Source organism: Sylvia atricapilla, unplaced genomic scaffold (genome assembly GCF_009819655.1).
Source record: "Sylvia atricapilla isolate bSylAtr1 unplaced genomic scaffold, bSylAtr1.pri scaffold_122_arrow_ctg1, whole genome shotgun sequence".
NCBI lineage: Eukaryota > Metazoa > Chordata > Aves > Passeriformes > Sylviidae > Sylvia > Sylvia atricapilla.
In genome coordinates, this window is record NW_027077050.1 from 25,474 (window position 1) to 38,905 (window position 13,432).

Genomic DNA, 13,432 nt, shown 5'->3' on the forward strand with positions numbered 1-13,432 from the left:
TTTGGGGCTTCTCTCCAGCCGAGGCCGGTGGCTGAAGGCAAAGCCCTCTTTACCCACGGCCCTTACAATAAAACCGCGTGTGTCTAGAATATCTCAGGGCTGCAGAGTTCCTTGTCCCTGCCGTTCATGGATGTCCCTACAGAGGGGATTTGAATTCCCCATTCCAAGGGAGGCTCAGGCTTTCCCTGGCACACATCTGTCTTTCAAAATAAGGCAACACCATTCTCTGAGTTGGTTATAATGTAAAAGTTAGTTTTAATATAAGTTATAATAGTTATAATATTATAAAAGCATTTCAGCATTGTCTCTATTTTAATATTTCCCTAAGGCCTAGGATACAAAATTGATTTATTATGCTGCCATTTATGGTCAGCTGTACAGTGCACACATAAACTGATAGATTATGTTATACCAAAAGGCAGCTGAAAGGAATTATAAATTGTACCCTATCAAAATTGTTGTGATTGATAACAACAAACAAAAGCTGATACATGAATGTAAAAGCCAATATTGTATTTTCTTTGATATTGTCATTTATAACCCAGGTCTGGGGCTTCTCCTACAGACACTGAGGGGGCTCATTCACCCCATGCCTCTGTGTCCCTCAGTGTCCCCAAGTGTCCCCAGTGATGTCACCCCAGGAATTCCCATCAGGATTTGGGACAGTCTCAATGAAAATTCCTGGAAAATTCCCCAAATTTGTGTCAAATCCCATGTGGTGAGGGGCAAGGGACAACTGATACCAGCGATGTTCCCAATGACGTCACTGCCCCTGTGATGTCACATTGGTGACCTCACTGACCCCCAGCAGCCTCGGGATGTCCTCCATGGCTTTTTGGCACTGCTCAGCCACTGCACGGCCAAAGGGGCCACCAGGGCCACCAGAGTTACCACAGGGACTCCAGAGGACCTTGTGGATTTCCTCAATTATCACCAGCAGGTGATCCTTGGTCAGGCGGGCACTGGCCTCCCACATCCATTCCGCCCCACACAGCCGCTTGGCCTGGGCCAGCACAGCCTCGGGGTCATCAGGGGACTTCTCCTCTGTCCACTCCTCGCTGCCCTCGAGGCCATCGAGCCAGGAATCCAGGTCCCAGGGGAACTCGGTGCCTCCAACACACAGATCTGTGAAGCGCCCCAGCAGCTCCCGGGCCTCCTTCACCTGCTGTCCCCTACTGGTGGCCACCTCCACCTGCCTGGTGGCCACGACAGGCTCTTCCCTGCCCTCAGTAGCCGCCGCCACAGGGGCATCGTGGGGGACCATTGCCGAGGGCAGGGCCACTGATGGCTGTGGGGCTGTGGCCACCAGGCTGTCCCCAGCTGTCCCTTGGCCAGGGGGGATCTTGTCCCACAGGTCTCTGGCCAGGCTGGTGGCAGTGGCCTCGGCAGGGTCCTCATTGGTGGCCTTGTTGATGGCCTCATTGGTGGCCTCGGCAGTGTCCTCGTCCTCCAAGGTGCTGAAGATCTTCATGGCGACCACATACACCTTGTCCCAGTTGGGCTCGAAGGTGTTCACCGACTCCCGCCAGACTCTCTCTGCGGTTCTCACATCGGCCTTGGTGGGCCTCGGGGTGGCCCTGAGGATGGCCAGGCCCTGGCGCACGGAGATGACAGCGTCGTTGTCCAGGGTGTTCTGCAGGAACCAGATCAATCTTGACAGGTCTCTGTGCAGGGACTTTGGGTACAGGAGCGGCCACACATCCTTGTGTGGCGCGGTCACAGTGGCCGCCAGCTCACCCAGGATGGCCACCATGGCCACCAGCGCCTCCAGATCCTGGGGAGGGGACAGGGACCTCGTGGCTTTCTTGGGTGACCTCCTGGGGTGGCTCCTGTGCCCTCCCAGGGTCCCCTTTGTTTCCTCCCTGGAGACCTCAGCTGTCCTCTCTGTCCCTTTGTCACCCCCTCATCCACTCTTGCCTGCCACCCCCTGTTGTCCCCTCCTGCCAGTCTCAGTGCCCTTCACCTCCTGTCACCTCCACCCTTCCTCCCATGCCATCCTGTCCCCTCCTGCCACCCCCCCCGTCTCCCCCCTTGTCCCCTCCCGCCCTCCTGGGCCAGGATTGTGGCACCTTGCGTGGGTCCATGTCTGCTGGACACAGTCTGGGGACACTCCAGGGACACTCTGAGGACATTCCGAGTGGCGAACAGGACCTGGTGACAGTCGCAGACACACGGGGTTGTGGCACAGCCGGGAGCAAACAGGAAGAGGAAACAGGAAGAAGTGACATCACTGCCACAGTGTCACCACAGCAATGTCACCAGCCTGGTGTCCCCAGTCTCACCCCGGTGTCCCTGCCCCCATTGTCACTGTGCCAGTGCCACCAGTCCAGTGAGTCCCAGGGTCACCCCAGTGTGCCTAGTGCCACCCATGGCATCAGCCCAGTGTCCCCAGTCCCCTCCCAGTGTGCCCATCCTGGGGCAGCAGAAGATCTGAACTGGTCTGAACTGGTTCATACTGGTCTATACTGGTCAGGGCAGGTAGAAGTCTCTACTGGTCTCTATATATACATACTGCTCTGTACTGGCCTAAACTGGTTTACACCACTCTATACTGGTCCACACTGGTCCATACTGGTTTTTATTCACACACAGCCTCTGGCAGCACCATCAGCCCCATGGCCAGCCCTTGCCCAGCCCAGAGCCCAACTCATCCAAACTGCTCTGTACTGGTCTATACTGGTCTGTACCGGTCCATGCTGGCCTATACTAGTCTATACTGGTTCATACCACTCTATACTGGCTTATACTGGTCCATACTGGTCTATACTGTTCCATACTGGTTTACACTGGTCCATACGGATTCGTACTGCTTTTTACTTACGCCATTCGATCCTTTCGTTTCCTTTTAGGCCCCGCCCATTTCCACGCCCCCATTTCTCCCCCCGCCCATTCCAGTGATCCTTTCCTGCCGCTCCTAGGCGACGCCCCCTCCTCTCCCCATTGGCCGCCGCTCCTGCGGCCCCGCCTTTTTTCCCACGCTCCCATTCCCAATCCCCGCTCCTTCTCCGCTCTGCCGCTCACCATTGGCCTCCATCTGCGGCCCCGCCCCTCTGTGGGCGTGACCAGACGACAGATCGGCGTTTATTGAAAGGCTCCGCGCAGCCGCGGCCCCGGGGGGTGGAGCCAGCCCGGCCCCGGCGGGGCCCAACGCGGGCCGGGGGCTCGGGGGAGCGCAGGGGCGAGGGGCTGGGGGCGTTCCGGGGGGTTCAGTTAATGGGGGGGCCTCGGGGAGTTCCGAGGGGGTTGTGTCAGTGATCGGGACGTCCCATGGGAGGGGGAGGGGCGGTGAGGGGGGGGTCCTGGCGCACTGGGGGGGGCTCATGGATCGGAGGGGCCCCAGCACTTTGGGGGGCGTCGGTGAAGGGAGGGGGCAGTGAATGTGGGGGTCCCGGTGCGTTGGGGGCCCCAGTAAATTGGGGGGGGTCCCTGATGATAACGGGGGGGTGGAGGGGGCCATCGCCCAAGAAACCCCCGCCAGTGCTGGGGACCCCCCTGTGCCCCCCAAGTCCCGCTCGGGCCCCCCCAGTCCTGGCGCTGTTCCCGGGGGGTGAAAGGGGAGGGGCCGGACCCCCTGGGATGGGTGGGGGGCACAAAAGGGGGTTCGGGCCTCATGCTCGGGGGGGGTTGGTACACGAGGGGGGGTCCAGTCCCAGTGCTCGTGAACAGGGAGGGTCCCAGTGCACGAGGATGATGAGGATGGTGATGGGTGAGGGTCCCGGTGCTTGAGGGAGGGGCTGGTCCTGGTGCAGTTGGGTCCCGATGCTCGGGGGTGTCCCTGGTGGGTGTCCGAGGGTGGCGTGTGACACAGAGAAAGACCCTGGGGACACCGCGGACCCTCGCACGGGGGCGGGGTCGCTCCCGGAGACACACGAGGGGCTCTTGGTGGCACGAGGAGCTGGAGACACTCTAGTGTCCTCAAGTCTCCCCAGTGACACCACTGTCCCGATGATGTCACAACAGTGTCATGACTGTCCTCCAGCAGCCTGGGGATGTCTTCGATGGCTCTTTGGCAGCGCTCAGCCACTGCACGGCCACGGGGGCCACCAGGGCCACCAGAGCTGCCACTGGGACTCAAGAGGAGGAAGTCGATTTCCCCAAGTGTCACCAACAGGTGACGCCTGGCCAGGCGGGCGCTGGCCTCACACAGCAGCTTGGCCTTGGCCACTATGGCCACTAAGGCCTTGGGGACATGGCGGGACACCTCCCCTCCAGGGCAGCCTCAATGTGCCCAAGCCCACGCAGCAGCTCCAAGGGGAGCACCTTGGCTTTAGAACACGTGACCTCCAAGTGCTTCAGCAGCTCCAGGGCCTCCTTCTGCCGCTGTCCCCTCCTGGTGGCCATCACAGCCTCTTCCCTGGCCTTGGTGGCCACCACCAAGGGCAGGGCCACTGACGGCTGTGGGGCTGCGGTCACCTGGTTGTCCCCAGCTGTCCCTTGGCTGGGAGGGGTCTCATCCTGCAGTTCCCCAGCCTGGCTGGTGGCAGTGGCCTCGTTGGTGGCTGAGATCTTCCAGGTATTGCAGAGCTCAGTGGCCTTGCACTCCAGCAGGTACCAGTTCTCCTCGAGCAGGCGCAATGACCCCTGCCAGGCTCTGACCGTGGCTCTCACATCAGCCCAGGTGACCCCCGAGGTGGCCTCAAGAGCGGCCACGGCCTGGTCCAGGGAGGTGACACCATGCTGGTCCAGGACATTGACACTGGGGTGGTCCAGGGTGTCCCGGAGGGTCCAGGTGAAGTCCCTCAGTTTTTTGTGCAGGGACTCTGGGTACAGGAGCGGCCACACGCGCCTGCGTGGCACGGTCACAGTGGCTGCCAGCTCACCCAGGGTGGCCACTGGGGCCACCAGAGCCTCCAGCACCTGGGGAGGGGACACAGGAGGTGGCGGAGTCCTCATGGCACTTGTGGCTTCCTAGATTGGACTCTGTGCCCTCCCGGGGTCCCCTTTGTCCCCTCCCTGGAGGGCTCAGCTGTCTCCTCTGTCCTTTTGTCACCCCCTTGTCCCCCCTGCCACCCCGTGCTGTCCCCTCTGCCACCTCCCGCTGTCCTTCCTGCCGCCCCCTGCCACCCCCCTGCTGTCGCTTCCCCGCCACCATCCTCACTTCCTTTCACCCCTCTGTCACCTCCTCCCTTCCTCCCACCTCTTCCTGTCCCCTTTGCAGTCCCCTGTCCCCTCTACCACACCCATGTCCCCCCTGTCCCCTTCCACCACCCCGTGCCGGGATTGCCGCACCTCGCGGGGCTCCATGGCCGCTGGAACACGGCGGGGACGCCTTGGGGACACTCTGGGGACACTCCGGGTGGCAAACAGGACCTGGTGACAGTCTCAGACACGCGGGGTTGTGGCACAGCCGGGAGCAAACAGGAAGAGGAAACAGGAAGAAGTGACGTCACTCCCCAGTGTCACCATAGCAATGTCACCAGCCCGGTGTCCCCAGTCTCACCCCAGTGTCCCCACCCCCATTGTCTCTGTGCCAGTGCCACCACCACAGTGAGTCCCAGGGTCACCCCACTGTCCCCAGTGCCACCCATGGCATCAGCCCAGTGTCCCCAGTCCTCTCCCAGTGTCCCCATCCCAGGGCAGCAGAAGATCTGAACTGGTTCATACTGGTCTATACTGGTCTATATTGCTCTATAACTGATCAGGGCATGGGAAACTCCATTGTGGTCTGTACAAATGCATACTGGTCTGAACTGGTCTGAACTGGTCCCTACTGCTCTCAGCTGGTCCGTACTGGTCCATACTGCTCTACAGTGGCTTATACTGGTTTATACTGGTTTACACTGTCCCTACTGGTCTAAACTGGTCTATACTGGCCAGGGCAGGTAGAAGTCTCTACTGGTCTGTATATATGCATACTGGTCTATACTGGTCTGAACTGGTTTATACCACTCTATACTGGTCCATACTGGTCCATACTGGTTTTCATTGACGCACGGCCGCACACAGCACCATCAGCCCCACGGCCAGCCAGTGCCTGCCCAGAGCCCAACTCATCCAAACTGCTCTCTACTGGTTTATACTGGTCTGTACTGGTGTGTACTAGTCTATACTAGTTCATACTGTTCCTTACTGATCCATACTGTTCCATACCAGTCTGTATTGGTCCATACCGGTCTATACTGGTCCGTACATATCCGTACAGGTTTTGACTCAGACCAGTAAATTCTCTCGGTTCCGTTCAGTCCCCGCCCGTTTCCACGCCCCATTTATGCCACGCCCATTTCCGCGATCTCTTCCCGCCTCTGCCAGGCCACGCCCTCTCCTCTCTTCATTGGTCATCGCTCCTGCGACCCCGCCTTTTTTCCCACGCCCTTCCTAATCCCTGCCCCCTCCCCGCTCCGCCGCTCACCATTGGCCACTCCTCGCTGCCACGCCCCCTATGGGCGGGGACAGAAGCCGGATGGGCGGTTAATGAAAGGCTCCGCGCAGCGGCGACCCCGGGGGTGGAGTCAGCCCGGCCCCAGCGGGGGGCCTCGGGGGGCCTCAGGGGGTGCAGCCGTCATGACCGCACGGGGGGGTCTGGGTGGGGTCCCAGGGATTGGGGGGGTCCTGGTGAGTGGGGGGGGCGCGGTGAGGGGTGTCCCATGGGTATGGGATGGGCGGTGAGTGGGGGGACCTGGAGCACTGGGGGGAGCTCATGGATCGGGGGGATCGGTGAAGGGGGGGGCAGTGAATGCGGGTCCCGGTGCATTGGGGGCCCCGGTAAATTGGGGAGCGTCTCTAGTAATAACGGAGGATCCCGGCTGATAAAAATTGGGCCAGGAGACCAACTCCCTTTAAACGCCTTTATTAAAATTCAGCTCTTTTAAATGGGATGCTCGTGGGTCGCCTGCGCCGCCGCCGCTCCCTAGCCGATGAGTCACCACTGAGGAGGAGGTCGCTCCTGCTGCCGCTCGGGCCGCAGAGGCGGGGATCCAGCCTCACGGGAAACTCCCAAGGGTCCACCTTTGGCTCGAAAAGTCCAGGGGTGTCACTCTGGTCCAGTATCTTTCAAACTACGGCAAGATAGCGAGAATTAGTCACAGTTAGCCAAATACTTTCCCTACCGGATGGCGTTGGTCCGGTGTCCAGATGTTGCTTCGGCTCGTTGTTCTAGGACTTTCTCGATCCGAATCCCACTTCCTCTTTAGTGAAGTATGCTGGGAGCCTGAGTGATTTCCATACAGGGCGGTGTTGGTGAGTGGACAGGCAGGCGGGGAGTTGCGAAGGCGAGGTTGAAACAATGTAACGAACAGGCTGGAATGAGGCGAAGTAAGCGCCTTGACAGACAGGCAGGAACAACAGGGGCTTGGCTTAACAAGAGAACATGGAGGGTTTAGGGGATAGGGGTATGCCATTTAAATTACAAAACTATGGGATTTACAAACCGGGAATATAAGGTGTTGGGGTAGAACTAGGATACAAATATTCTTACATCTTTTCTAAATAACAGGTTTAACATTTTCTAATTCATCCAAAACAACTACTAAACAGGATTTCTTGGGCCTCTATTTCCCTCAGTCCCCCCTCTATTTCTTTGATCGGGCTTTTGCCCGCATCAATTAATTGGCTGTTTCTGGCTCCTGGGAGTATATTTTTCTCAGTTTTTGGTACTGATTATAAATTTTTGGCTTCACTCAGTTCTTCCGGTTGGGACTCGAGTTTCATTATATTTGCGGGCTTAGAGTTGTTCATTTCAGGGAGTTGGAGACTAGCCTGGACCGTAGATGTTATAGTCCGAATGAGACAGGGAAGGATACAAGGGATTAGTAGAAGGCTGGCTAGTGCACTGATAATAATAAATACTATCTTTTTCCACCACGCCCCTTTTAGGGACCAAAAGTTGTCCCACCAGTCGGTGGAAATCAGGGGTTTCCACTCTTGGGTGCCCACATAAGCTACTTTTCTAATCTCCTTTGAGATGTTTCTAATCACCTCGCTCTTGTCATCAATTTCTAAGCAGCACTCTGATGAATTGAATTTACCACAGATGCCTCCCTCATTTGCCAATAAGTAATCGACAGCCAATCTGATCTGATATACCACGGCCCGCGTTTGTGCTAATTGGTCACTTATGTGGTCCAGTGCCAGGGCTGTTTTATTTGAGATAACTTCTAATACGGCTTGCAGCCGAATTATCCTGTTTAACATGTAGACGGGAGTTCTGTATCCCCAGGATCCATCCTGCGCCCAGGTCGCTGGCCCATAAGTCTTTATAATTTGTTCGGGGGTCCAAATTTTGCCTTTCCAATTTTGGTTGCTGCCTAGATCTATGATGGCTCTTCTCTTCCGGGTGGTCCTCTTTAGGTTGTCATAAAGAGGTACACCAAGGTGGTTCCCTGATTCCCGAGGGAGTAGAAAGAAGGCAGGTTTAATTACACCGATGGTACAACTTCCTGCCCAGTCTCCCGGCAGATGTGTATATGCCATGTCCTCACATATCCAAAAAAGATGTTCAGGGGCCTTCCACGACTCATCCCCGATGTCAAAGGGGCATTCCCAATACTTGGATATTCCCCTCACTCCCCAAAAAGGGTTTATACCTTTCTCTGCACACTCATGTAAATTATAGCCTTCATGGTAAATGCATCCTGTTGGTTTCTTCCCGATGGACCAATACCTATTTGTTCTTGGGGAACCCATTTTTGGTATAATTCTTTCACAATCAAATACCTTTTGCATACCATTTCCCCAACAAATGTTTTGTATCTCTTCCCTGCTCTTTTAATGCATTCTTCTCCGATTATCTTGGATTTTAACTCCCATTGTTCCTTCCTCCTCTCTTGACTACCGGGAGGCTCTTGTTCCATCAATTTCCACCTCAGAATATCCAAGGGGGATAAACTCGTTCCTTCCCAGGGCCATACGTCAGACATTTGGGTACTGCCGCAAATCCAGCAGTTAGTTAGATTTAATTCATGACTGACTTTCTCCATAAGGTCAACAAAGAGGTTTTTACCAAGGACTTCATCTAAATCATTTTTTTTCTTTACCTTCAAGGCTTTTTCTTTTATTAAATCGGCCACACCCTCCGCATTATCTAGGTTTTCGAAACAAAACCATTCTCTGATAGGGCATTCCCCTGTCAGACGTTGCCGAAAATTGGCTGTGCTCCTGGCAATCCAATACTTCTTCCCATCCTCCTGACAGGAGGATATTTGGGTTTTATCAAAACAGGTGTGCTTCACATGGGTGTGAACCTGTATTAGAGATTGTAAATTCTCCCCATCATAGACTGGTTGGTAACACTTTGAGCATGTTCCTTCAGCAATTCCGCTGATTACTAGGATTGCTACCAGTCCTCCCAAGAGTCCGGTATGAACCATCACGATCTCACCCGATCTTGCCTCCTGGGGGAGGGGAGTCATATAGCTGGATTAGTCGGGCTTCCCAATGTGTCCTCACTTCTCCTTATCTTTTGGTTGGTCTTTCTGGGGTATGTCCTGTGAGAGATTGGTTAGGATTTTCTTTACTAACTTGTGTAGCGGTTTGAAACTTTATCAATTTCAATTAACTTGGCCTTATCACAACACTTTTTAAGTAATTTCTGATAATACACAAACGGTTCAATTATACACTGGAAACAACTTTGAATAGCTCAGCACTGGAGAAGTTTCTTAACTTCCCTAGTCCCTTTTAACGATATCAAAACACCGAAAAACTTCCCAACGATACCGAGAACTTCTCCCCACCACAGTATAGTCTTTTTAATTCTTAGTCCTTCCTTGGCTTCTTCTTAAAAGTCACTTTGAGCGTGTCTGGATCCTGAGTTACAGTCCACTGGGAAGAAGGATTAGGGTGCAGGTCGGGCGGATTCTCTGGAGGTGATATTGGTCCCTTTACCCGCGACACATGTGTCCAGCCTTTTTCTTGGGTCCTCACTGCCGTGTGTGTTGTCAGCAGGACCTGAAAAGGACCCTCAAACTTAGGGGTCAGTGGAGTGGCGTTCCAGGATTTTACTAGTACCCAGTCCCCTGGCTTTATCTGATGAATATCTGTGTCCAAGGGAGAGGTTTGAGGAAGATACCCTTTTCGTTTCAGATGTGCCAGTGTCTTGCCAATTGTTTTTATGTATTCTTTGGTTGCTGCCTCTCCTTCCAGATAATCACCCGTGCTATATGGGGTTAACAAGAAGGGGAGTCCAAACATCATTTCATATGATGATGCCTCTATATCCGATCGTGGTCTGGTCCGAATTCTTAATAGAGCCAGGGGCAAACACTTTAGCCAATTAAGTCCTGTTTCTGTTATTAATTTGGTTAATACATTTTTCAGGGTTTTATTCATCCTCTCGACTCTCCCTGAACTCTGAGGATGCCAGGGTGTGTGTAGCCGCCACTTGATACCTAGTGCTTTGACCACATCTTGCAGCACTTGGGCCACAAAGTGAGGTCCTCGATCTGAGTCTATGTTGTTTACTAAGCCATACCTGGGGATAATTTGTTCTAACAATATTCTTGCTACTGTTTGTGCCGTTTCGGTCTTAGTGGGGAAAGCCTCCACCCAATGAGTAAGATGATCCACAATTACTAGGACATGTTTGTACCCTTGTGCTGATGGCATTTCAGTAAAATCGACCTGGATGTTTTGGAAAGGTCGTAGGGCTAGAGGCCTTCCTCCAGGTGAGGCTTTCCTCATCACCTTTTGGTTCACCTTTTGACAGAGCAAGCACCCTTCTGTCACTGCCTTGGCCAAATTGTATATCCCTAGGCATACATGTTCTTTTAAAAAGTGGTCGGCTAGCCCCTGGGTACCCCAATGGGTTAGATGGTGGATTTCCTCTAGCATCTTGCGAGCAAGAGCTTTGTTCAGGAACTTCCTTCCATCTGGAGTCAGCCACTCCCCTTGTTTCCCCTGAAGTAATCCAAGTTTTTCTATTTTATTTAGTTCCTCTCTGGAATATATGGGTTTCATTCCTTCTTGGGCTGGTGCCTTATTCGTAGCAAAAACCTTTATCGGGTCTTTTATCTCTTGTGCAGCTGCCTTTGCCGCTTGGTCTACTAAATGGTTGCCTCTCTTTTCGATAGTATCTCCTTTCTGATGCCCTTTTATGTGCACTATTGCAATTTCCCGGGGCTTGAGAAGGGACTCTAGGACCTGCTTAATTAGTTCTTTATGTACTAGATCTTTTCCCTTAGAGTTTAAATATCCTCTCTCTTCCCAGATCTTTCCAAAGGTATGAACTATTCCGAAAGCATATTTGGAGTCGGTATAGATAGTACCTTGGCCTGACTCCAACCGGTCTAATCCCCTTTTAAGAGCGTATACTTCGCAGCACTGAGCTGACCAATTTGGGGGTAACTTCTCTTTTTCTACCACTTCCAGGTTGTCTATTTTTGTTTTCTCAACTATGGCATATCCTGACATCCTCTTCCCATCAACTATTCGGGATGACCCATCCACAAACAGCACCCTTCCATACGGTAAGGGCCTGTCGTCCAAATCTTCCCTGACTTTGGTGTGTAAATTCATAATCTCCAAACAATCATGCTCTAAATTTGGTACTGGTTCTCCGGAAAGGAATTGCGCTGGATTTAAACTTTTTGTGGTGGTGAGTTCCAAATTGGAACTATTGGTCAGAATGATCTCATATTTCAGGATTCTCGAGTCGGTTAGCCATTGTTGGGCTTTCTGGCTCAAAACCGCCCTGAGATCATGGGGAGTATGAGCAATGATTTTGCCCTGTAAAGTTAGCTTTTGTGCCTCTTCGATTAACATAGCTGTAGCTGCTACAGCTTGGAGGCAAGCCGGCCATCCCCTGGCCACTGGATCTAGTAACTTAGATAAATATGCGACCGGCTTTCTGTGTCCCCCCCATTCCTGGGTCAGCACACCATACGCAATTCCTTCTTCTGAATTGACGAATAGATCAAATTCCTTTTTTAGATCTGGGAGACTCAAGACTGGCGCTGTAGACAATTTTGTCTTCAAATTCTCTAGTTGTTCCTCATCTTTGGTCGCCCATGTTATTGGCTCGGGTTGTACCAATTTCTCATATAGAAATTTTACGCTTTGGGAATATCCTTCAATCCATAATTTGCAATATCCAAATAGTCCCAATAATTTTCTTATGTCCCTCTTAGTGGTGGGAGCTTGGATGGCAAGGATCCCACTGATTCTGTCCGGGGTAAGTTTCTTATACCCTCTTCCAATAAGATGTCCAAGATAGATCACTTGAGGTTCTACAAATTGCAGCTTACCCTTTGAGACTTTGAGATTTTTTTTTTTAGGAAATTCAGGAGATTGATGCTAGTCCTTTTTACTCCATCCTGCCCTTCCCCAGATATTAACAAGTCATCCACATATTGCAGGATTTGTACCTTATTTTCTGGAATGAATTGCTTTAACAATTCTTCCAGGGCTTGTCCAAATAAATTTGGACTCTCGGTGAAACCTTGGGGAAGGCGTGTCCATCTCAATTGTTGCTTTCTCTTATTCTCAGGATGTTCCCATTCAAAAGCAAACCAATCTCGGCTCTTCTCAGCAAGGGGACAGGCCCAAAAAGCGTTTTTCAGATCTATTACTGTGAACCATGCATGCTCTCTAGGGATTTTATTTAGCAAAGTATACGGATTTTGGACTACTGGATATCTAGCAATGGTTCTTTTATTTACTTCTCTAAGGTCCTGTACCAATCTAAATTTGCCTTCCTCCTTTTTTATCGCCAGTACTGGGGTATTGTGAGGTGACATACAAGGCTCCAAGATCCCTTCTGCTAATAGATGAGAGATGACAGGTGCGAGCCCTTGTTTACCCTCTATAGAAATAGGGTATTGTTTGATCTTTATAGGAGGTGTTCCTTCCTGCATTTTTATTTCTATATGTGGGATATCCAGGTATCCATATTTTCCTTCTTCTGCCCATACCTCTGGCCTTATTTCATCTAGATCTTGGACTGTCAACTTCATCATTTGCACTACCATTTTTCCTTCCCTAGGAAGGATTCTTACTCCCAGCTGGACTTGTAGATGTCTTCCTAACAAATTACTATCGACCTTCGGTAGATATATAAGATCTACAATACATCTTTTTGAATTTCCTTTTATTTCCACCCCTCGTATTATTGGGGCTTTAAAGGGCTTCCCCTCTGCCCCCAATACCTCACAGCATTGCTCTCCAATATTTAATCCCATGGGGAGCTTGTTTATGCAAGACCGGTCTGCACCGGTGTCCACTAAAAATTCAAACTCCTCATGATGGGGACCTACTTCAAAATTTACTATGGGCCCTTCCTGATGTTTCCCTGGGTCCCCCAACGCAAAGAGCCCATGACACCCCTAATCGTCCTGGCCTTCTCCCTTCAGTATTTTCTCTAAGGCCTCCTGCTCTCTTGCAATGGCCTCATCAAGGGACTCCTTCCTACAGTCCCTTCTTAAGTGTCCCATTTCCCTGCAATAAAAACATTTTCTTGTTTCCCCTGCTTGGGGAAACGTCTTCCAAGGTGGCAAATCCC

The 13,432-nt window shown here is 52.4% G+C and overlaps 1 protein-coding gene across 1 annotated transcript; it reads right to left on the reverse strand.

The window, feature by feature from the left end:
* Window positions 1-492: 492 nt before the first annotated feature.
* Window positions 493-2,300, reverse strand: LOC136374755 (uncharacterized). The gene is made up of 2 exons (XM_066340146.1): window positions 2,070-2,300; window positions 493-1,774 (listed from the first exon to the last, which is right to left on the reverse strand). Exons 1-2 carry the CDS (start codon window positions 2,226-2,228, stop codon window positions 764-766), a joined length of 1,170 nt encoding a protein of 389 aa, XP_066196243.1. The 5' UTR covers window positions 2,229-2,300; the 3' UTR covers window positions 493-763.
* Between the last annotated feature and the right edge of the window lie 11,132 nt (window positions 2,301-13,432).

What these genes read in the sequence shown, in the direction of transcription:
- LOC136374755 (XM_066340146.1), bottom strand. Translation starts at nt 2,228, where the DNA reads ATGTCACTTCTTCCTGTTTCCTCTTCCTGTTTGCTCCCGGCTGTGCCA. An exon ending in CAGACATGGACCCACGCAAG is followed by an intron (nt 1,775 to 2,069) that starts GTGCCACAATCC and finishes TCCCCTCCCCAG; the next exon opens with GATCTGGAGGCGCTGGTGGC.